We start from the raw sequence: 25,042 nt of genomic DNA on the forward strand, positions 1-25,042 counted from the left end.
CTTCAAGTCAATGGCTGCTCTTTGCAAACCCTTTCTGTCCAAAGCCTATCAAAGCAAACCTTTTCTTGGACTGCTCAAACACCTGTGATCATGGGAACAGTACTTTCGGAGTTATTTCTAGTTCAAGAGACATTCTCATGAGAGTTCCTATCCAATCAAATCTGTCAGAGGCTGACTTAAAAACCTGTAAGTGGCTCAGTGTAACTCTCAGACTAAGTAGAGATCACCAATTAAGACCCAAGCATCTTAGATAATGCAGTAGGTACAGAGGATAAATAGTTCATGGCATAAAATAGATCAGAATAAAACTATAGATTTCTCTACTTCCCTCAGTATTTTCTTTTAAACTTAAGCCACGTGTTATTTCTAGTAGAACTCTAAATGCAGAACAGAATGAAAAGAAGATAAAAACAAAGATATCCTATCAAATTTGAGCTGATGCTCCATTACTAAGGACAACTGGAATTGATCCACACACGTGTTCTTCTCCATCTTTCTTATAACCCAATAGATCTATAGTTAAGCTGTGTCATATCCAAGAAGAAGGCTGAACTTACTAGGCTGTAAAATTCTGGCCTGATTAACACTTCATCTAACGCTTTTTCTGAAGTCTTTTAAATCGAACTGGTCTTGTTTTGACTTCATTGAAAATAAGCAGTCTGCTGGCATCTTCCACACAAGAACTCTACACCTACTTAAAGACTGTTTTGGGCTTAAAGATTGTTTATACCCCCAGTACCTAAGAATGTGATTGTGGAAATAGAGCCTTTAAGTAGGTAATTAAGTTAAAATGAGGCTGTTAGGGTGGATCCTAATGCAATCTGACTGGTGTTCTAATAAGAGGAAGATTGGACACACAAAGAGAAACAAGGGATACACCGGCACAGAGGAAGGAGTATGTGAAAACACGGCGAGAAGGTGGCCATCTGCAAGCCAAGGAAACAGGCCTTGGAAGAAATCAAAACTGCTGACAACTTGATTTCGGACTTTCAGCCTCGAGAACTGTGAGAGAATAAATTTCAGTTGCTTAAGTTACCAATCTGTGGCAGTCCTAGCAAACTAACACTGGGATGATTTAAAAGGAGTTTGAAATCATATGCTGTTACCTTATTCACAGATCTTTGATATTAAGATGTGATAGTATTTTGCTGCCAGTTGCTAAAACAGTCTAAAAGTGAGTACTCAGGATTTGCACACAGAATAAAGATCTATGTTAAAGTCAAAATCATGTCCATTTTAATTATTAATTTTGGTTAAACTAGATTTTGTCCTGTTCCGGTTTTGCTACAAATCATAATATTCTACATCACAGTTCTGGTAATTAGTAAGGTTACCAAATAAACTCTACCAATGTACATTTTTGCATGACTAAAACTATAAGATAATAATACTATTTTCATCATGAAATATATATGTATGATTACATGCAGTTCCATTCATGTTCATAGAATAACTTTTCCAAAAGGAACTACTTAGCCTTTCATATCATTAAATGAAATTTCTTGAACAAAACATTTGCTACTACCATTTTCTTCACTTTGTAACTCCTTATATCCTCACTAGCTACGCAGATGACTGCAGCACTATTAAAAATTTGCTGTCAGTGTTAGCTTTCCAATTTATATAAAAAGTCTCATTGCAAAACACACAAACAATAAAAGCAACTCTGCACAAAACAAATCCCTACTTATGTTATTATGTCAGGTGATAATGTCTTACTTAAATATGCATATATTTTCTTCAATTTGGAAACTACTGTGAGATCCCAAAAGATTCATTGAGTCCACTTCAAAAACTCTAAAATTCGAAGTACCAGAAGACAAACATATATTTATTCACATGACTTTCTATCCTTAGGAACTGCTTATGGAATTAAAAAAGAGAAAAAGAAAAAGTGATTTTGAGATATTATGATTAGTTTTGTGGGGCTTGCTAAATAGTCATGCAAAAAAAATAGCAACTTTCAGTGTTAATTTGGAGTTTTTAACTTCTACTTAAAATGTAATGAATATCTTACACTGTTGTGCTTTACTTTGGTGCTTATCACTGAAGAAGAATACCAGTTCCAAGCCCACCTTAGAAATATACCTCAGTAAAGCTGCCCTGCAGCAAGGCTGACCACCTCCTCTGAAAATGCCTAGGCACAGGGATGACTGCGTCAGCTGGTGCTACAACAAAAAGACGTGAGTTCTATATGGATGTAATGATCTCAAGATCCCTATATTTCCTAAGAAATTAGACATGGCTTCCCGATTTCCACCTACAAAGACAAACTTCAAAAAGAGTTCGTGTCCTTTGTAGGAACTTGGATTAATCTAGAAACCATCATTCTCAGCAAACTGATACAAGAACAGAAAATCAAACACCACATGTTCTCACTCATAGATGGGTGTTGAACAATGAAAGCACATGGACACAGGGAGGGGAGCATCATGCCCTGGGGTCAGTTGGGGGATACCAGGGGAGGGACAGCAGGGCGTGGGGAGGGTGGGGAGGAATAATGTGGGGAGAAATGCCAAATATAGATGATGGGGGAATGGAGGCAGCAAACCACCTTGCTATGTTTGTACCCTATGAAACAACCCTGCATGAGCTGCACATGTACCCTAGAATATAAAGTACAATAAAAAAATATAGTTTTTGGCCTGCTTTTTACATGAAAAAATGTTTACGAGAAGGAGCTTTGTCCATGCCTTTGTCTTCTGCTCTCTTTTGATCTTCCTGTAGCCTATACCCTTAAGAAGAATTTGATCTTGAATTCCAATACCAAGTGTTCCACTTCCCATGTTATAGTAAGCAACACCTGGATTGTCCAGCCCCCAGCTTAGCTCCAGACATTTATTCTGGCCCCTTTAGACTATTCCCTGCACTTCAGCCAGAAAAATTATTTGAAATCATGTGTTTTCTCCAACAGACTATGTGTTCCACGAGAGTAGTGACCACTCCCGTACTCCATGCTGTATCCCTAGCATAATAAGTCCAGGCACATAGCAAGTCTTAAATAAATATTTCTGAATGAAATACTGAATTCATTAGGATGGTATCTCCTCAGTCTCTTGTGTCTTCTACTATCCTTCGTTCTAAAATGGTTTATCAATCATAATGAACCTCTGGAATCTTTATCAGGCCTATCTCATGCTTCTAGTTTCTTCTCCATAATTCAGACTTATTGAATTTGCCTTCTATTCCCTCCAAATCCTACTTTTTGCAGGCAAAAATAGGAAGTCACAGTGGTGCTCGCTTTTTTTTAATGCAGTAAGAAAACGGAAGCAATTTGACATTAATATTTAGATACGGAGTCAACTTCCTTCTTGAAACTTGCCATAATGACTCTCTGCTAACTATTTGTAGAGATATTCAACAATCCCAGTTTAGGTAGGAAAACTGAGAATTAAAAAAGGCATAGGCCTGCTAAACCCTTGTTAGGAAGACTTTAAGCATTCTGATTAGAAACAGATCTCATGTAAGCTCTTAGACATAAATGAGTGCACTACTAGTTTGATATTTTATCAAGAAACAAGTGACATGAAGAAAAAGAAGGCATATATTATAGCAACTTGGAACTTAATAAAAAGTTTATGACAAAGGAGGTCAATGCAATGCATTTTGTTTTTTGGTTTGTTTTTATTTTTGTTTGTATATTTTTTCAAGGCCTGGAAAATATGAGGATGTGAGTAGGATCCCAGCTGTGCCATTAATGACATGTATAACCACAGATGCTTTATTTGGCTAGTCTTTAAAATAAACAAACAAAAAAAATTATAGGTTGCCAAATTTTTTGAGGAAGAAATTTTAGTTGATGACTGAGCTGAGGGACCACAACATATTATATTAGCAAGAGTAGATCATTTTTAAAACATTTTATATTATCACAATAATTTAGGTAAAACTATTGTATATGTAGCACTAGATGAAGTATTCCTCATTAAAAATGAAAAGTTTCCTTTTAATAGCCATAGAAGGAAGAGTTTCTAATTTAAATCTTGTGAAATCTTAATTTCTTAAATAGGTAAAATATAACACAATTAGGATTTATGGTAAAAGATAGTCAAGTCTATTCGATTTTTATGGAGGCTAGAACATTCCAAATTCAAATATCATTAATGAACTTATAAACATGTTACTGTATCTTTCTAAGTTTTATCACGTCTGTAAAATAGGGATAATTTATGAGTTTACTTTTTTTTTAATCATGATCTATGGTTTTCTTTTTAATTATCTTAAGTCTTATGATCACACATCATTTTTAAATTTGTGTATATCTCCTCTACTTTAATCCTTTTAAGTTGGCAAAAGCATCATTCCCAATCACAAATACATAGCAGTTATACAGTTTTGTTTCTGAATGGCTGTTTAAAGACAATCCTAAATTATAACTTAGTTTGACTTAGATTGTAAAGAATTCAAGAGTGAAGTTAAATTGGCTACTATTTTAAAAGCATGTGACCTTATAGGTCATCGATAAAATGTGTGAAGTGTTAAATAATTTTTGATATTACACATGAACCACACAAAAGGGAATTCTGGCATAGTTAAGGCCAAAAATATAAAATAGCCATTGCTACCCACTTATCTTCAACCCTTGCCTCTAAGAGGCAAATGAACACAAAACACAGGTGAATCTTGCTTGGTTCTGAGACAGTGAAGGAATTTCCCCCCATAATTAAATATATTCACATAACCAGTTATATGAGTCTAAATATAAAACCAATCTCCAGTAAGTTTTAAGATGGCACTCACCATCTTTGCGAAAAGTTTAACATTACTAACGAAGCCTAATCATATCTTTAGAAGGGGTAAACAGTGATAGAATTTACTAAATTGGAATTACTATTAAAATCCAAAAACTGAACGTATTCATTTAACCACAAGCCAGTCTTAGTTTTAAATCAGGACTGCCCAACAAAATATTCTGTCAGTCAGTCATTCATGATGTAAATTCTGGTGTATGAGATCTATTAAAGTATGGTACACATAAAAAAGTCATGAGACATTTGTTTCGTAATAAATAAGGCAGTGGCCAATTATTACTCATTAGTAGCTTTTTTGAGATAAGCTATTAAGTTTTCCCTTTCTCCCTTCTTCTTAATGTTGACAAAGATCATTTTTGTTCCAGGGATATACTTCTTGGGATTCTCCAAATACTCCATCAGTGTATCCTCTCCCCAGATGATGCCTTTGTTCTCATTGGCTTCAGTGTAAGTGAATCCAGAGGCCTGACCTGTCTTCTGCCCAAAGATACAATGGAGATGAGGCCCAGTCTTGTGCTTGCCTCCCTTTTCCACGGTGTGACATTGGGAACACTTCTGAATAAAAATCCTCTTGCCTTTCTCAACATCACACATATTTAATTCTTATTTTGTCGCTAGCACAATAAAGGTTACCGCTTGGAAGCCAGATGTCCCACTCTCGAGTTTACTTTTAAGAATAATATGTAATTGTCAGTAAAGTTTCTGGGAACAGTTTCTGGCACATATATATGATGGCTACTATTGTTTTTATAGATTATATAGAGTCACAGATCCTTAGAAGTAAAAATGACTTTAGCTAGAATCTGGTCCAATTCCCATCCAAAGCAGGATGATTTGATAACCTTGACAAATTGGTCTCTTGAGCTCTATAGACTTAGAAGGGAGTCTAAAAGTTACCATAGCTCATTAAGAGTTGAAGTACATTATCCTATAGAACTACTCTTGTTCATGCTATTTCCTTTCTAAAGTAAATGTAAAAAGTATGGAAAGAGCATAGTCACAAATTGTGAACGAATGCAATGGATCTTCTCATTTTGATTTGTTTTGGTTTGGCTGTGCATTGAAATACCCTAATTCCATTCAGTCATTATGTTTAGTTTATCAAGTTAATGGCTTTCCGGTATATTCTGCACACACAACAGTAAAGTTCAAAGTGTGAAACTGAAATGACAATACCATGAAAAAACAAACAGATCCAATCCTAGAATTCCTATTGCAAGGGCAAGAAATTGAGAACATCATACTTAGAAAAATGTAAATCAGGAAAATGAGATTTACAAAAAAAACTATATGTATAGAAACAAAACAATTAAAATCTGAAACAGACTCCAAAATGTAAAATATCAAACCTCACAGAAGGACATTGACCCCTATTATATACATCTTTCTTCATCCAGGCAAATTCTATTTCTTCTATAGTCTACTTTGACAAGTCACTGAAGAATTGAGGGGCAGGGAAATATATGATGAAAGCAATTTTAAAAAGATAAACATCTTGGCTGCACACCAGATGGATTAAAATAATGGAGACTGGAGAGGAATGTATATGGTTTATAGCTGATAACAGGAAAAAAGGCCCAATTGTGGAAAAGGCCTTACATCATTAGAATAATGTCAGTCCAGGAATAAATGCCTCAACAGGAATAAACTCAGCACCTCACCATAATCACTAACTCAGACTGATGCTAGTTTCTCCAAGCGAAAGGCAAGCAGTAGTCTCAGTTCCACCAGCAGGCACTGCATATTACAGGAGGTAACAAATGTTTCAGATTGCCTCTAAAATCTTGGGTTGTTCCTGTTACATAGGAGTAACTATAATAGCGTTTCTTTTTTTTTTTTTTTTTTTGATAACTGTGCCTGTTTGAATGATAATTTTTATGATCTTCTAATTATTGGATGCCACTGTGGGAATTAAAAAAGGAAAACTTCCCTGGATTGTTATAGCTTAGGGAAAAGGCTTGGGCAAGCCCAACATGCTTGGTGACAACAATAACAACGAACAAACAAACAAACACAGCTCTTCTTTCAGGGAATCTTGCTGTGGAAATGCAGACAACCTGGAGACCCGAGCACAGCCTGTATTTCAGCCTCTACTCATGCCCTCCGCTGGGACTCTGGGGCAGCCCCCAAGCTGACTGACTATACACAGCGCCCTGTCCACAAGTTAGCATGGTTTCTCTAATGCTCATTTATTAAATTTAAAATGAATTCCTTAGCACCCAGCCCACATTTTGCTCTTCAGTGAAATCAGCCTTGATTACTGCACATCACTCCATTTTCTAAAATTGTACAGAACATATATTTTGTGCCACTCATTTGAACTGTGTCTTTCCTAGTAATGTCTTTGTAGTGTTCTGCTTGGAGTGGGTTTGGGGACAGAAGCGGTGCTGCAATTACATGTCTGCCAGGGTCAGGAGGAACAATCTTAAGTTTTTGGAAAGGTTTGTCTCCATGTATGTGAACCAAAGTCTAACAGCCAAGAGATAATAAATTTGTTCCCAGAAAGAAATACAAACTAAGATGGGGAGGTAAGTGGCTATTGCAATTGCAGGATTGCGAAACTAAACTATTTTGACTAATAATAGTGGAGTTAACTTTTATTCAGTACTTACTACTTACCAGGTATTTTTAAACCAATTTCTGTTTTGAAATTAATAACTCGGAGGGGGAGATCCAAGATGGCCGCTTAGGAGGAACTCGGGAATGCAGCTCCGAGAGAAAGCACAGAGGGTGAGTGGACGCCGTATTTCCAGACTGATTTTTACTGCCCACAGACCAGGAGATTCACACGCAGAGAAGCCACACGGGTCGCCAGCGCCGCTGGCGCCGCTGGCTTGAACGGCGCAGCCGCTGGGCCGGCACCCTGAGGCAACGGCTCACTGTATAAAGTGAGAGAGTCTGAGTCCCCTATAAGCCAGCAAGGGGAGCTGAAACGGGGAGCCAGGCCAGCGCCACGAATCTCAGAGCCGCGGCTTTAGCCAACGCAGCGGCTCCGGAGGCAGATCAGATGAGACGGTGTCCCCTCTTACCCAGCAAGAAGACCTGAAACACAACTGAAACCGGGACGGTCCAGCTCTGTGGAGGAGGGGCGTTCTCCATAGGCACCCTGCTGTTCTGTACCAAGGCAATCCGCCACTACAGAGACTCCGTCACTACAGGGGCGGGCCAACATAGCGGAAGCAGTTCTAACTACACCCAGAAGTTCACACGGAAGCTGGGTGGAGCCCACAGCAGCTTAGCGAAGCCTCTGCAACCTGAGTGTGACTAGGCTGCCACCTTGTGGGCAGGGAAAACAGCAACCGCACAGGGGAACATCATAAAACAGTAACTCCTTGGGACAGAACACCTCGGGGGAAGAGCAGGGGGTTTATGAGTTCTGCCACAGCAGACTTAAAATTACCAAAATCAGAAAGACAACAACTACAAAGTCAGCAGGTGGAAAAATCCACAAAGATGGGAAGAAACCAGCGCAAAAAGGATGAAAACACCCAAAACCAGAACACTTCCCCTCCTACAAGGGATCACAACTCCCCACCAGCAAGGGAACAAGACTGGACAGAGAATGAGTGTGATGAAATGACAGAATCAGCTTTCAGAAAGTGGATAATAAGAAACTTCCGTGAGCTAAAAGAACATGTTCTAACCCAATGCAAAGAAACTAAGAACCTTGAAAAAAGACTTGACGAAATGCTAACAAGAATGGACAACTTAGAGAGGAATATGAGAGAATTGATGGAGCTGAAAAACACAACACGAGAACTTCGTGAAGCATGCACAAGTTTCAACAGCCGAATTGACCAAGCAGAAGAAAGGATATCAGAGGTCGAAGATCAACTCAATGAAATAAAACGAGAAGGCAAGATTAGAGAAAACAGGGTAAAAAGGAATGAACAAAGTCAACAAGAAATATGGGACTATGTGAAAAGACCTAATCTACGTTTGATAGGTGTACCTGAATGTGACGAAGAGAATGCATCCAAGCTGGAAAATACTCTTCAGGATATTATCCAGGAAAACTTCCCCAACCTAACAAGGCAGGCCGAGATTCAAGTCCAGGAAATACAGAGAACACCACAAAGATACTCCTCTAGAAGAGCAACCCCAAGACACATAATCATCAGATTCACCAGGGTTGAAATGAAGGAGAAAATACTAAGGGCAGCCAGAGAGAAAGGTCGGGTTACCCACAAAGGGAAGCCCATCAGACTCACTGCAGATCTCTCAGCAGAAACCCTACAGGCCAGAAGAGAGTGGGGGCCGATATTCAACATCCTTAAGGAAAAGAACTTTCAACCCAGAATTTCGTATCCAGCCAAACTAAGCTTCATAAGTGAAGGAAAAATAAAATCCTTTGTGAACAAGCAAGAACTCAGAGAGTTCATCACCACCAGACCAGCTCTACAAGAGCTCCTGAAGGAGGCACTACACATAGAAAAGAACAACCAGTACCAGCCACTCCAAAAACACACGAAAAGGTAAAGAGCATCAACACAATGAAGAATCTGCATCAACCAAAGGGCAAAACAGCCACCTAGCACCAAAATGACAGGATTGAATTCACACATAACAATATTAACCCTAAATGTAAACGGACTAAATGCCCCAATCAAAAGACACAGACTGGCAAATTGGATAAAAAGCCAAAACCCATCAGTGTGCTGTATCCAGGAAACCCATCTCGCATGCAAGGATACACAAAGGCTCAAAATAAAGGGATGGAGGAAGATTTACCAAGCAAATGGAGAGCAAAAAAAAGCAGGAGTTGCAATTCTCATCTCTGATAAAATAGACTTTAAAGCAACAAAGATCAAAAGAGACAAAGAAGGACATTACATAATGGTAAAAGGATCAATGCAGCAAGAAGAGCTAACGATCCTAAATATATATGCACCTAATACAGGAGCACCCAGATACATAAGGCAAGTTCTTAAAGACTTACAAAGAGACTTAGACTCCCACACAATAATAGTGGGAGACTTCAACACACCACTGTCAATATTAGACAGATCAACGAGACAGAAAATTAACAAGGATATCCAGGACTTGAACTCAGACCTGGAACAAGCAAACCTAATAGACATTTACAGAACTCTCCACCCCAAATCCACAGAATATACATTCTTCTCAGCACCACATCACACCTACTCTAAAATTGACCACATAATTGGAAGTAAATCACTCCTCAGCAAATGCAAAAGAACGGAAACCATAACAAACAGTCTCTCAGACCACAGTGCAATCAAGTTAGAACTCAGAATTCAGAAACCAACCCAGAACTGCACAGCCTCATGGAAAATGAACAACTTTCTCCTGAATGTTGACTGGATAAACAATGAAATGAAGGCAGAAATAAAGACGTTCTTCGAAACCAACGAGAATGAAGACACCACATACCAGAATCTCTGGGACACATTTAAAGCAGTCTCTAGAGGAAAATATATAGCAATAAGTGCCCACATGAGAAGAAAGGAGAGATCTAAAATTGACACCCTATCGTCAAAATTGAAAGAGCTAGAGGAGCAAGATCAAAAAAACTCAAAACCTAGCAGAAGACAAGAAATAACTAAGATCAAAGCAGAATTGAAGGAGATAGAGACACGAAAAACCCTTCAAAAAATCAATAAATCCAGGAGCTGGTTTTTTGAAAAGATCAACAAAATAGACAGACCACTAGCCAGACTAATAAAAAAGAAAAGAGAGAATAACCAAATAGATGCAATAAAAAATGACAAAGGGGATATCACCACAGATTCCACAGAAATTCAAACCATCATCAGAGATTATTACAAACAACTCTATGCACATAAATTAGAAAACCTGGAGGAAATGGATAAATTCCTGGACAGCTGCCTCCTGCCAAGCCTAAACCAGGAAGAAGTCGAAACCCTGAATAGACCAATAACAAGATCTGAAGTCGAGGCAGCAATTAAGAGCCTACCACCCAAAAAAAGCCCAGGCCCAGATGGGTTCACAGCCGAATTCTACCAGACATACAAAGAGGAACTGATACCATTCCTACTGAAACTATTCCAAATAATCCAAAAAGAGGGAATCCTTCCCAAATCATTTTATGAGACCAACATCATCCTAATACCAAAACCTGGCAGAGACTCAACAAGAAAAGAAAACTACAGGCCAATATCCATGATGAACATAGATGCAAAAATCTTCAATAAAATAATGGCAAGCCGATTACAACAGCACATCAAAAAGCTTATCCACCATGATCAAGTAGGATTCATCCCGGGGATGCAAGGCTGGTTCAATATACGCAAGTCTATAAATGTAATTCACCACATAAACAGAACCAAAGACAAAAACCACATGATTATCTCAATTGATGCAGAGAAGGCCTTCGACAAAATTCAACAGCCCTTTATGCTAAAAACCCTCAATAAACTAGGTATCGATGGAACGTATCTCAAAATAATAAAAGCTATTTACGACAAACCGACAGCCAATATCATACTGAACGGGCAAAAACTGGAAGCATTCCCTTTGAAATCTGGCACTAGACAAGGATGCCCTCTCTCACCACTCCTATTCAATATAGTACTGGAAGTTCTAGCCAGAGCAATCAGGCAAGAAAAAGAAATAAAGGGTATTCAATTAGGAAAGGAGGAAGTCAAATTGTCTCTATTTGCAGACGACATGATTGTATATCTAGAAGACCCCCTCATCTCAGCCCAAAAGCTCCTGAAACTGATAAGCAACTTCAGCAAAGTCTCAGGATACAAAATCAATGTGCAAAAATCACAAGCGTTCCTATACACCAATAACAGACTTAAAGAGAGCCAAATCAAGAACGAACTGCCATTCACAATTGCTACAAAGAGAATAAAATACCTAGGAATACAACTAACAAGGAATGTAAAGGACCTCTTCAAGGAGAACTACAAATCACTGCTCAACGAAATAAGAGAGGACACAAACAGATGGAGAAACATTCCATGTTCATGGTTAGGAAGAATTAATATCGTGAAAATGGCCATACTGCCCAAAGTAATATACAGATTCAATGCTATCCCCATCAAGCTACCAATGACCTTCTTCACAGAACTGGAAAAAACCACCTTAAACTTCATATGGAACCAAAAGAGAGCCCGCATAGCCAAGTCAATTCTAAGCAAAAAGAACAAAGCAGGAGGCATCACACTACCAGACATCAAACTCTACTACAAGGCTACAGTAATCAAAACAGCATGGTACTGGTACCAAAACAGAGATATAGACCAATGGAACAGAACAGAGGCATCGGAGGCAACACAACATATCTACAACCACCTGATCTTTGACAAACCTGATAAAAACAAGCAATGGGGAAAGGATTCCCTGTTCAATAAGTGGTGTTGGGAAAACTGGCTAGCCATATGCAGAAAGCAGAAAATGGACCCCTTCCTGACACCTTACACTAAAATTGACTCCAGATGGATTAAAGACTTAAACATAAGACCTAACACCATAAAAACACTAGAAGGAAACCTAGGCAAAACCATTCAGGACATAGGCGTAGGCAAGGACTTCATGACCAAAACACCAAAAGCATTGGCAACAAAAGCCAAAATAGACAAATGGGACCTAATCAAACTCCACAGCTTCTGCACAGCAAAAGAAACAGTCAATAGAGTGAATCGGCAACCAACAGAATGGGAAAAAATTTTTGCAGCCTACCCATCTGACAAAGGGCTGATATCCAGAATTTACAACGAGCTAAAAAAGATTTACAAGAAAAAAACAAACAAGCCCATTCAAAAGTGGGCGAAGGACATGAACAGATACTTTACAAAAGAAGACATACATGAGGCCAACAAGCATATGAAAAAATGCTCATCATCACTGGCCATTAGAGAAATGCAAATCAAAACTACATTGAGATACCATCTCACACCAGTTAGAATGGCAATCATTAAAAAATCTGGAGACAACAGATGCTGGAGAGGATGTGGAGAAATAGGAACACTTTTACACTGTTGGTGGGAGTGTAAATTAGTTCAACCATTGTGGAAAACAGTGTGGCGATTCCTCAAGGACCTAGAAATAGAAATTCCATTTGACCCAGCAATCCCATTACTGGGCATATATCCAAAGGATTATAAATCGTTCTACTATAAGGACACATGCACACGAATGTTCATTGCAGCACAGTTTACAATAGCAAAGACCTGGAACCAACCCAAATGCCCATCGATGATAGACTGGACAGGAAAAATGTGGCACATATACACCATGGAATATTATGCAGCCATTAAAAACGAGGAGTTCGCGTCCTTTGTAGGGACATGGATGAACCTGGAAACCATCATTCTCAGCAAACTGACACAAGAACACAAAATCAAACACCACATGTTCTCACTCATAGGCGGGTGTTGAACAAGGAGAACACATGGACACAGGGAGGGGAGCACTATACATGGGGGTCTGTTGTGGGGGAGTGGGGGGGACAGCGGGGGGGTGGGGAATTGGGGAGGGATAGCATGGGGAGAAATGCCAGATATGGGTGAAGGGGAGGAAGGCAGCAAATCACACTGCCACGTATGCACCTAAGCAACAACCTTGCATGTTTTTCACATGTACCCCAAAACCTAAAATGCAATAAAAAAAAAAAAAAAAAAAAAAAAGAAATTAATAACTCATTTAAACTTCAAACAACCTTATGAGGTAAGTACTATCATTGTCCCCACTTTATAGATTAGGAAACAGGTTAAAGAACTTGGCAAAACGTTAACATTTCATCAGTGTTTGAACTAGGATTTGAACCCACACAGTCTGACTTTTGAATCTTCCCTCTTAACCTTCATGCTAACCTGCACACTTAACTTGCATTAAGTTTGAAGCATATGTCTGGTTTGATCATTTGATGTGTGGTCTATGTTCCTATAGCAATTTTGGTCATTAAGAGGAGTATGCAAGTAGACTCGGCACTCACTTCTACATCTAGATAAAGAATAACCAGCAGAGAGGAAGAACACTATTATGAAAATGCTTCTAATCACAAAGGACCCCTAAATAGCCCTTACAGATCTGAATAGAAGAAGTAATAACCACTGGTATCAGAACCTCAGCACAACAAAAGTCTGAGCCTCATCTGATCTGTTGAGGACCAGCAATAACATTTTATGAGTTTTTTTTAGGAGAATTAAGACTTATTTCTTAGGCAGCATTGCATAATCCTACAGAGCACTGGAGTAAGCTTTAGAATGTACGATGTTGGCAAGTAACTGAATCTCCCGGTGTTTGCTCATTTATCAAAAGAAGATACCGTAAGCTCTCTTATAAAGATTTTGTGAGTGAGTGTTAATGCAATGTTTGTAAATAATGGATGTAAAATAATTAGCACAGTGCCCCATATAGAGTGCCCACTATAGAGTGCACGTCTAAGTCATTGTTTCTGATACTAGCCCTCACAAATAAGCAGGAATTTCAAAAGATTCTATGAATGTCCGGAATTTTTGATGAGTTCTGTTACCTCTTCACCCCAATGCTAGTGCAACATGAATTTCCTTTATTGAGTCAATCTGACAGATTTAACATTCTATTTGAACTCTATTTCCATAAAGCACAGGCCTCATCTAATTATCCCCAGGTCTGCTTTCTACTGTGATTGTGCCCATTCTGCCTCTTTTTTAGCAAAGCAAATCTTTTCATTTAAAAAGGCTTCCTTTTGTTTGTTTTGTCTCTAACCACAAAATGCACTCTCATCCAAGTCCTCTGCCAACCTGAGCAATAAAGATAATAAATGAGAGAACTGAAGACTCTACTTGGACCTCTAAACTGCTCCAGCAAAGGTGGCCCTGAAAAATTATTATCAATTAGGTGACACTATCTAGAAACATGAAACCTAAATATTCCTCTATTCTGTCTGATTTTATATCTCATAAATCCTGCTAAAACACTTCATTGGAAATACATATGGTAATATCTAGACAGGCTTACGTTAGATATATTCTTTTTGGATTCTCAGTGGACATTTTCAATATTAGGGCCACCAAGATAGATAATATGCCCAAGATGACACATTACTTCAATAATACTTAACATGAGGAAAGTCAGTCTCAAATTTCCGGGGAGGGGTAAATTCAGCTGCTTTTTAACACAGTTAAATTCATAAGGCTAAAAACAAAGCAGACTTTAAAATTTTTAAGATAAAAGTCTGTCTTTGAGAAATATTCTACCCATGAGGCTAAATTTGATGCAAAATATTCATTATCATAATTTAAATTTTAATATATGGCCTATTTAAAGCCTTCATACTTCAAAAGGTTTTTACATTTATTATGTCATTCTGTCTTAATTAAGAACCAACTCCAATATTAGATTAATTTATACCTTTGGATTGTTAGAAAAAGGAATAAATCTACTTTTCTAATAGCTACATGAACATGAAAAAAATATATAATTTTTTCACAACAAATGCATCTGACTTACAGTTACAGGCATTAAGTTTTATTATGTTATTTTTTCTGAAATGTTATATCATATGGAATTGAGAAAAAGGTATTTTTAGGTGGAAACTATTTCTAAACTCTTATTTTGAAAAAAAAAAAAAAAAAAAGGCTTACAGAATGAGAATTCCAAATACCTTTCATCCAGCCCTTTTCCTGTTAATAATAAAATAACTATTAGGCAGTTCTCAAAACAAGAAAGTAACATTGATAATAAACTATTGGCTAAAGCATAGACTTTATTTGGTTTTACCAGTTTTTAACTAATGCCGTTTTTCTATTGCAGGCTCTAGCCCAGATCCCACATTGCATTAAACTGCCATCTTTCCCTTGTCCCTTCAGACATGTCTTTTTTTGTAATTCATGTAGTTGACGCTTTTGAAGAATACTGGCTGTTTTGTAAAATGTCCCTCAATTTGGGTTGTCATACTTAGAACTTACAAGTTTTTGTTGAGAATATAAATACCAAACAAGTGAGGAGCCTTTCTTAGATATCAGATCAGAAGGTTCATGAAGTCAATATTTTTCATTATTGGTGATATTTAACTTAATCACTAAAGGTGATCTGCTGAATTTTTCTGAAGAAAGTTACTACTTCTGCTTGGAGGAAATACTTTTAGACTACATAAATTACTAAACTCTACTCAAACTTTTTCTCGCTTATTTTGGTATCTATTAGGGAATCCCAACTTCAACAATTTTTACATTGGGATTCTAATGATGATTTCCTTTTTCCATCATCCTTCTACATTACTAATTGTAATTCTTCTTATGGGTGAGCTGTCGCTGTTTCTCCGTCTGTGTATCTATCTTTGTATCTGTTGAATTACTTGTTTATATCCGTATGGGTTCATAGATGTTTATTTTACTCTTTTGGTTATAGTCCAGTGACATGTCTATTCGTTTTGTTGCTCAGGTTTCTCTAGTTCTGGCCATTGGGAGTTTTTTTAAGATTAGTTCTTATGCTTTTTTGTCATGCCTCTCTCTCAGAGGTCAATAAAGTATGCTCTACAGGTCAAATGTATCTACTACTGTCTACCTAATATTGTAAATAAAGATTCATTGGAACACAACCACACCCATTCATTTTCCTACTAGCTATTGTTGTTTTGAGCTACAATGGCAGATTTGAATAACTGTGACAGAGATCAAGTGGTCCTCAAAGGCGAAGGTATTTAATATTTGGCTTTTTATGATGAAAATTTGTTGATCTTTGCTCTAGATAAATTTTCTTTTTTAAAAATTATGAACTTTGAATAGTGCCCAAAGTGTATTTAATTGTTATATCTAAGGTACTTTAGAATTCAGAATATTAACTGTAGATTTTTCCTATATTCACCTAACTTCATTAGTTGTAATAATTTTGATTTTGGATATTTATTATTTTGTTGAAAAAAAAACCAAAAAGTATTATCAGTATTCTATTGAGTTTAAGATACTACATCATATAGAATGATGTAGTATTTTCTTATACTACATCATTAAGTTTCCTAAATACATGCAAAGGGTTTTATTAACTTCTCATAATAACAAATGGTAATATGATAGTCTCCTCTTACTTCACAGTTTCAGTTACACACTGTTGAATGCAGTCTGAAAATATTAAATGGAAAATTTCAGAAAAAAATAATACATGCCATTTCAATAAATGGCATGAAATTTAAAACTTTATTATTTAAAAACCTTATTATTTAAATTCTGAGTAGCATGATAACATCTCTGGCCATCCTACTCCATCCCTCCTGAGACATGAATCATCCCTTTGTCCAGTGTATCCACATTATATAGTCTGTTCATCACTTATAAGTAGCCATCTAGGTTATCAGATCAACAGATCGCAAGAAGAGGGTGCGTACAGTATAATAAGAAATTTTGGAACAGAGAGAGAGAGAGAGGAAGAGGCCACATTCACAGAACTTTTATTATAGTATATTGCTATGATTGTTCTATTTTATTACTAGTTATTGTTGCTAATCTCTTATTGTATCTAATTTATTCATTACATTTTATCCTAGGCATATATGTATAGGGAAACACACAGTATATATAGGTTTTGGTACTATCTGTGATTTCTGGCATCCAGTGGGAGTCTTGGAATGTATTCCTCCATGAATACTGGTGGATTATTGTACTTTATGGAGATGTTATATTGATAGCAATATTTATCTTCATGATATTGGACAGTTATTTTAACATCACATTTCACAGTCATCAGATGATTTGCTGAGAGACCTTTCCAAAGGAAACTCTTAAACTATGCATTCTGTTTTTAAGGATATTTGTTATGTAAGGCCCCAATATTATAATTATATCAAGTATATGATCAGTGCCTAAAATACATTCATTAGAAGGATAATGGCATTCTTACAATCATATTTTGGAGAACAATTTTTCTAAACTGGAAGTACAAAAGTTGGCCTTATTCTGTGAAAGAAAAAAAAAATCATCTGAGTTAGTAAAGGCTACACCCAGAGGGCTATATCAGTGGTTAGAAAGTTATTAGCAAAGGTTAGTAAAGGGCAGCCACATTTCATTGGAAGTATGTTGCATTAGGGGAGGAGGAGGTTCCTCCTCATACGTTCATTACATAGACTTTATTTTTTCCTCTAGAATCTCAATATCTTCAAAGACCACCTAGAGCAGAGGTTATGAATTCTAGGTAAATTGGCCTAAGGATGTTAAATTGCAACCCTTAAACATCACATATATAATTTTGTGGATAGGATGTTCTCCTTTGTTTTTATTTTTGCTTTTATTTTTTGAGATGGAGTTTTGCTCTTGTTGCCCCAGCTGGAGTGCAATGGTGTGATCTTGGCTAACCGCAACCTCTTTCTCCCGAGTTCAAGCGATTCTCCTGCCTCAGCCTCCAAAGTAGCTGGGATTACAGGCATGAGCCACCACGCCCAGCTAATTTTCTATTTTTAGTAGAGACAGAGTATCTCCATGTTTATCAGGCTGGTTTTGAACTCCCAACCTCAGGTGATCCACCCACCTTGGTCTCTCCCAAAGTGCTGGGATTACAGGCATGAGCCACTGCACCTGGCCAGAATGTTCCACTTTATTGGATTCTTATGGAGGCAGAGATTCAAAGGAAGTAAGAAAAATTGATCTAGATTAATGTCTCAAACAAAATACAGTTACCTAAAATGTACTCTGCCTAAGGCCTTGACACCAGTGTATGAAATTTTATCCTTTTTGGTACTCTGCCTCCTCTTGATGGCAATTTCATTTGTTTATTAGAAGTTAAGTGACATTAAAACCAACTTATTCCTGAGCTTACAAGAGAAGAAATGTAGGTAGACAATAGAAAAATATAAATAGCATGAAAATCATGAGACTTGTTCATAGTTGGCGTTCAAATAATGATGCTAAAGCTGAGAAGGGACAAATCACATGGGAGAGTTTTAAAAATTGTTCATCATGAATGAAAATACTAGTTATTATCTGTTATCCTTATAAATATATATAAATAAATATACCTGTGCTATTTAAAAGGTGAAAGATTTATACAATCTGAAGAGAAACCAGAGTGACCTGTGCTATTTAATAAGAAGCTTCTGAAGAAATAAGAAGTCAGAGTGTTTGAGAAAGTATTAAGAGAAAAGCTTGTCATTGAGTTGGGAACGTGACTTCTCTTCCATTGAACTCAGCTAATTATAAACTATATGATAAAACAAAGATACTTTCAGATAATAATCTAATTATAAAAGGAGTGTTACAAAATATAAATATTATTAAAATCAACCAGATACTTGCAAATACCATCTCAAGTTTCCTAAAAACCCTTTAAAATGACATTTTATCTGGCCTTCAATGTTTAGCTATTCTTATAACTTGTTTCCACCTCATTTCCTAAAGGCTAAATTTTTGTATTTGTAGTGACAATTAATTTTTTATATCTGACATGATTAATTCATTGTTTGTAACCAATAGATAGATTCATTAACCTGATTATCCATATTTTTAGAGAAAAGTCCTTCAACACAATCTCAGCCAATATCTTTAGCCGCACATTTAAAATTATGATAATGCTATTATGAACACTTTTCAGGAAAAAGTATATCCCTTTATTATGATAAGAACTTAAATTGCTAAACAAATCACATATTGGAAACCATAATGACAGACAAGAAGCTAAAGGGGAAAACTTTATGAAAATCATTTAGAAGGGTTGTTATTTGTATAGTACAACATAAGATATACTTGGCAAAAGTTCTTAAACACAATAATGATTAATAAACATTTCTCAGTTTGATTTGATCGCTTGGTTTCTAAGTAATTTGTTCTCAGAATCTGAGAACTTTTCAAAGCAAAAGAAGGTCATTAAAAACTGGCAAAACAGAACAAATTTTTATTAATTAAATATTTCAAAATATATTTAATTCATTTTTAAATAAGCTTAAGTTTAGCTTCAATTACATAGGAAACCCATGAGTTGCTATCCTACTTTCTTGAGCTCTTGGTTTCTGATAGTGTTAATAATGGAACCCATCCTCTCCACGCAGTTACAAAAAGGATTAAGTGATAGTTGAAAAAGTACTAGGAAAATTCAGGAAAGAAGAGGTTTAACTTATATGTCTCTACATCATTTATAATAATACCCAAATAGCAGATATCCAACACATATATGAATAAACTAATTTCTCAGATTATTTCAATTTTGTCAGCAATAAACATTTAATAATGCATTTGTTTTGGTGGCAAAAATAAGCATATTCTGAAAACAGAAAAGAAAAGGGCCTGTTTGGATCTCACTGAGCTTTCAGAATTATCTTATCATACAGACAATTATTAATTTGGCCCTGTGATACTCTGTATTTTAGTCTCTAATACAAGAGAACTTTGTGAAAGTCACTGATAGATCTCATTGACAAGTTTCCTGGAATGGAACAAAGAACTTTCCATAAATACATAGCAATAATGGAACAAAAATGTCAACTTACAGACAGACTGTAAGACTTCAATTTAAGGAACGAAGCAGTTTAGCCTAGCTGATGTAATACCCTTTACTTTTGTTGTACCACAACTCTTAGAAAACATCTGCATTATTCATGTTTGCCAGGCTGTGTAGTTTAAAACGATGCCAAAACCCACCAAACCATAAGAGAATCTTTCTGTCTCTTTTATCAGAAAATTAAAAAATGCTAACATGGTTGCCTTACAGTAACTGTAAAAACTCTGATATTTAAAAAAATCCAAGTCATTGATAAAGTAAGAAAAAGTAAAAAGTCTGATAATATATCATGTCTCTCCATCTCCTTGGACACAATTTCTCTGAAGTTAAGCTCAGAATTTTAGGAAGATGTATTTAATATATTACTTAATTAAAAAGTTCATTATGTTTCATTATTAGGAATAGCCTCAAATTCCCATCAAAACTGAACAATGTGAAAAAGATAATTAAACCGGAAAAGTCAGAGTTTTAGACACTTGTTTTATCTAACACAGCTACTGTATTTGTGACTTCAGATTTCTCAGAGTAAGATTTATTACAGAAAATTAGTGTTAGTAAACATTTATTTCCAATGAAACCAAAGATTTATATATTGAAATAAATATTCATCTATGCATGTAAGTATATTTTGGCTAAAAACCACCAGCAAAAAAATGCTTTGACCTAGCAGTTTAATGAGGGGTGTAGATTTATTCAACAACTATTTATTAAGCACCTTTTGGGTGTAAAGCCTTGATTATTATGTCTGTTGGACTCTACTCAAAATTCGTTATTAAATAATTATTTAAATCTTCCATATGGTTTATCAGTTTCCACAAGACATATTTTCACCATTTTAAATTTAAAGGAAGAAAAATGTTTAGTCAAACATTTCCCATATCTATACATTTAATGAGAACATGGGCAAGTCTTCTCTTAAGATAAACTTCTTCTACCAAATGATTCTTAAGTATTGCAATGCTCTAATGGTCCATAAGGATTTACATAATTTGCTAATAAAATTTCTCCAGTAAAGTTAGAAAATAACTGTTGCTTACTAATGAGTATTATTGATTCAAAACTTTAGTGAAAACAAAACAACTATGATTTTTACAAGAAAAAATTTTTTTAATGTTACTATTTTTAAATACTCATAAGATAGTCTTGTGTGTATATATATTTGTGTGGGTCAGAAGAAATGGCGGACTGTGACATGGGCTGATATATAGTTATATAAGTAATAACATTTAATTATAAAGAATAGACCATGCTATGTTTAAGAATGCATCTAACGATTTTTCTATATTTTAGTTTATGTTTCCCAGACTTTATAAAGGAAGGTGCCTAGCTTATAGACAGGAGTCCCAAGTGCAGATTTTACTCTGCCATTAACGAGAACAGTGATCTTGAGCAAATCAATTGGTCTCTTCAAAGTTCCACTTTGTTGTTTGATAAATGAAGGAGCTGGAACACAAGAACGTTGATGTTCCTTCCCTCCTTCAAATGTAGTGACCATGTAAAGTAGATTTCCTTAATTACATCATACTTTGAAAAATTAAATTAAACAAATGTAAAAGAAACAAAATCATTAAATCAACCAACATTTCAGTACCAATCCTGCAATCTCTAAATAACAGAGTGACTTAAATAACTCATAAATTATTTGTTGACGAATTAAAAATAAATTAATTGACTAAGCTACACTAAAGGTTTGGAATTTAGGGTAATAATCAATATAACTTCCTGAGCTGTGAAATATTTTACCAGCTTTCATGGATAAAAACAGAGTTAAGGTTTAGAGCTGATTCCCATAAGTGCTTCCAGACAAATTGCATACTCACGCAAAAAGATTTACACCATCTCTATAGAGTCTTACAGCATTCCTCTCTTTCTCTCAGATCCTCTTAATCCTAAAGGATCTCTTTCTCTTACCACTCCAGACCACCATTTTCTACTTTCCTTAAACTTAACAGTAATCAAACTCGGCATTACTAATTTTGAAAAATAACACATTTTATTCGGCGTGTTTTCCAGGTTTTCTGGATCCTCCTTGTCTCCCAACCAGACTAATCTTTTGGCAAACAGGAATAATAATGTCTTTAACTCCTTTGTTCCTTTCTACAACCAGTTTCCATTTCGTTGATACCTAGTGCTTTCTGGTGATTATTAATCTAGAAATATTATATTTCTGGTGAAATATTAATCTAGAAAAATATATACAAATAAAACAGCAGCATTAGAACATTGAATAATTACTGGTTAAAAGAGTCGGCGGGGGGCGGCGGGGAGGAAGAGGTGGAGAAGAATGAGAAAGAGAGAAAGCCTAAAAAGCTGGAATGTTTTGCCTTCTATTGAGTTGTTAATTAGGTTTTAAAGTGTATTTTGCATTCATACTGTTTATTTTCTCACATTCTACTTTAGTACTTTATCTTTTGATACCTGGATTGTTTAATAGGTTCCTAAATAGTTTGGCTGGCTCTAACATTTCCTGCTAATCCTTCCTAAATGAATGCATGCTTGCAAAGACCTAAATCTAATTTACCATATATTTCACAGTCTTACTATACCACTCACTTCAAAATGATCTCTTCTTCATTGGAACGAGTTTTCCTTTTATATCTTATCAGAAATTAGCCAAAAATGATAACTCTAGCCCTTTCTCACATTTTATATTTTTAATCTTGAACTTTTTTTATTTTGCGTATCTCTGTAATCAGGCTGTAAATTTAGTATGTTCCTTTCATGCAGTATATGTCCTTTAAATATTTGTTGATTTGATGTTAATTTGGGTATAAAATGAATATTTGACCGTGTGTAGAGTGCAAAAGAAATCTTTTGACACACTGTGGTAGGAAAACAAATTCAAAGGTTTATCATCAAAGGTAACTGTGATTTATCTGAAGCAATCTTTAGTCTGGGTAAGCAAGATGATGTTAGGCTTTGTGAATTAATGTTATGAGAAAATAAAGTCTATTTTTGTTGAGAGACAAAATTTTGCTGCATAAGTGTAATTAGGGACAAATCAGAGACTAATGATGCATTATATTCTAGAGCTTTAACTAATAAGCACCAAGAAATGGCTTTCTCAACTTTAAATGGTTTGTAAAATATTATCTCTGTATTTTGCTCTATGTACAGAAAATAATGGATACTAGGTCTGCTATTCAGAAAATTCAATATCTATTCTAAAATGTGAATTGTTGAGTTATAGGAACATTTCATATACATGAAAAGAGCATAAAATCTACCTCTACTAATTAGTTTCTCTATGAAAGCCTTCCAGGCAATTACAGGGTAGTACCATTGGTCAACACTTTGGGTGCTTTTCATTAAAGGTATAGAGTTGTTACCAGATGAATTGCTACATATAAAGCACTTACCACAAAGACCTGTAATGGAGGGTTAAATGCTATACTAATTACTAATTTCAATCCTTATTATCTATATTTTGCAGTACAGGCACTTTAAAGGAAGCAAATATAGTCTGCTGGTTCCTGCTTCTCTGATTATAGTATTTGGTGGTAAAAGCTTTAATTTAGCTGCTCTTCTAATAAAAATAACTCCCACAATTAATAAAAAGAGCCATAGCACAAACTGACATAAAATACATATACTAGACTTTGCTACTGAACTCGTATTTACAATCATTTTGTCATAAAATCTTTAATCGAGGTGACATACACTTTCAAATTTGTATTCAGCCATTATGGCATTGCTGGAGATGAAGCTCCAAAAAAAAAAAGGTATTTGAAATTTTCATGGCTTACTTCCTACCTCAGCATCACACTGAAATGAACACAGAGCAGGATTAATAAAACATCTGATGACAATGGTGACTCCCCTGAGTTCTTTATATATTGATCATTAACTTTTTATATGTAGATATTGAAATTCTTTATATGTGCTCTAATTTTCTTGAGGGCAGACTCTGTGTTTTTCCTTGCTTATATCCTTCAGAATAATTGCAACTTTGCCAACTCTTGGTTTATTAATATTATCTAAAATATATCTTGGTAAAAGAGCTTTTATCATCACCAATTAGATGTTAAAAGTTATATCTGAAGTAACTTTGTAAAGATTTGCTCCTTACTTATTACAATACTGCTCATTTCTATTTTTAAACAACTTTTACATTGTGTTTCTTACTCTAAACAATTATTTAATGGAAAATAAAGTATTATATGTGTTAAATATTAATCTAGAAAAATACATACAAATGTTTCTTCAAATAATTAAAAGTACTGCCTCAATCTCAGCTACCAGATTCAAATTGAACATTAGACTGCTACAAGAACTCAGAAACCATATCTTTTTTGAACTACATTCAGTACATGGTATCTGGTATGTGCACAATCAAAGAAAATATAGTAAAATATAGTAAAATTGGGGAATATAGAAATTTTTGAAGACAAAATATTTACTAAAATGCAATGATGTTTGGGTAATGTGTCCTATATTTCTTTGCTTCTATCATCTGTGCTTGAGTAATGAATCTTATATTTCCCTCTTAGAGATACATTATGCATGTTAATAAAATCCAAGTATAGATATTTTAACTTAAGTTTAACCCAGAATTTCCCAAACTGATTTCCCAAACTAATGGGACTTTCCCTTTTTCACCATAAGTAGTAATAAACTCTAGGTAAAGATACCAGTTTGGAAAGTGTTGATAAGAGTTTAAAGTTACTAAATAGAGATAATTTTAAAGAATTAACTATGAACACAAAACCATGCCTCAAGAGGCAACTGTCACACTGCAATAGTAACGAGATTTAGCATTTTGCGTGTTCAGGTCCACTATTCACAGATGACAACATCCAACTGGCAAAGCTTTGACCTTACCCTACTATATATTTTCATGGCATCCAGTGTGATGACATTCTCTCAGCAAATAGGCAGTGATTAATCCATATTTT

The 25,042-nt window shown here is 35.5% G+C and overlaps 2 protein-coding genes across 29 annotated transcripts in view; both read right to left on the reverse strand.

Moving 5' to 3' along the window:
• Positions 1–25,042, reverse strand: part of NRXN1 (neurexin 1) — a 1,142,110-nt gene that overhangs the window by 155,515 nt on the left and 961,553 nt on the right. The gene's annotated exons all lie outside the window — the stretch shown is intronic.
• On the reverse strand, positions 4,949–5,345 carry LOC105726165 (cytochrome c-like). Its single transcript, XM_012465500.3, has one exon. The coding sequence runs from the start codon at positions 5,343–5,345 to the stop codon at positions 5,028–5,030; it is 318 nt and encodes a 105-aa protein (XP_012320923.2). The 3' UTR covers positions 4,949–5,027.

Source organism: Aotus nancymaae, unplaced genomic scaffold, assembly GCF_030222135.1.
Source record: "Aotus nancymaae isolate 86718 unplaced genomic scaffold, 86718_ANA_hifiasm-v0.15.2.pri h1tg000057l, whole genome shotgun sequence".
NCBI lineage: Eukaryota > Metazoa > Chordata > Mammalia > Primates > Aotidae > Aotus > Aotus nancymaae.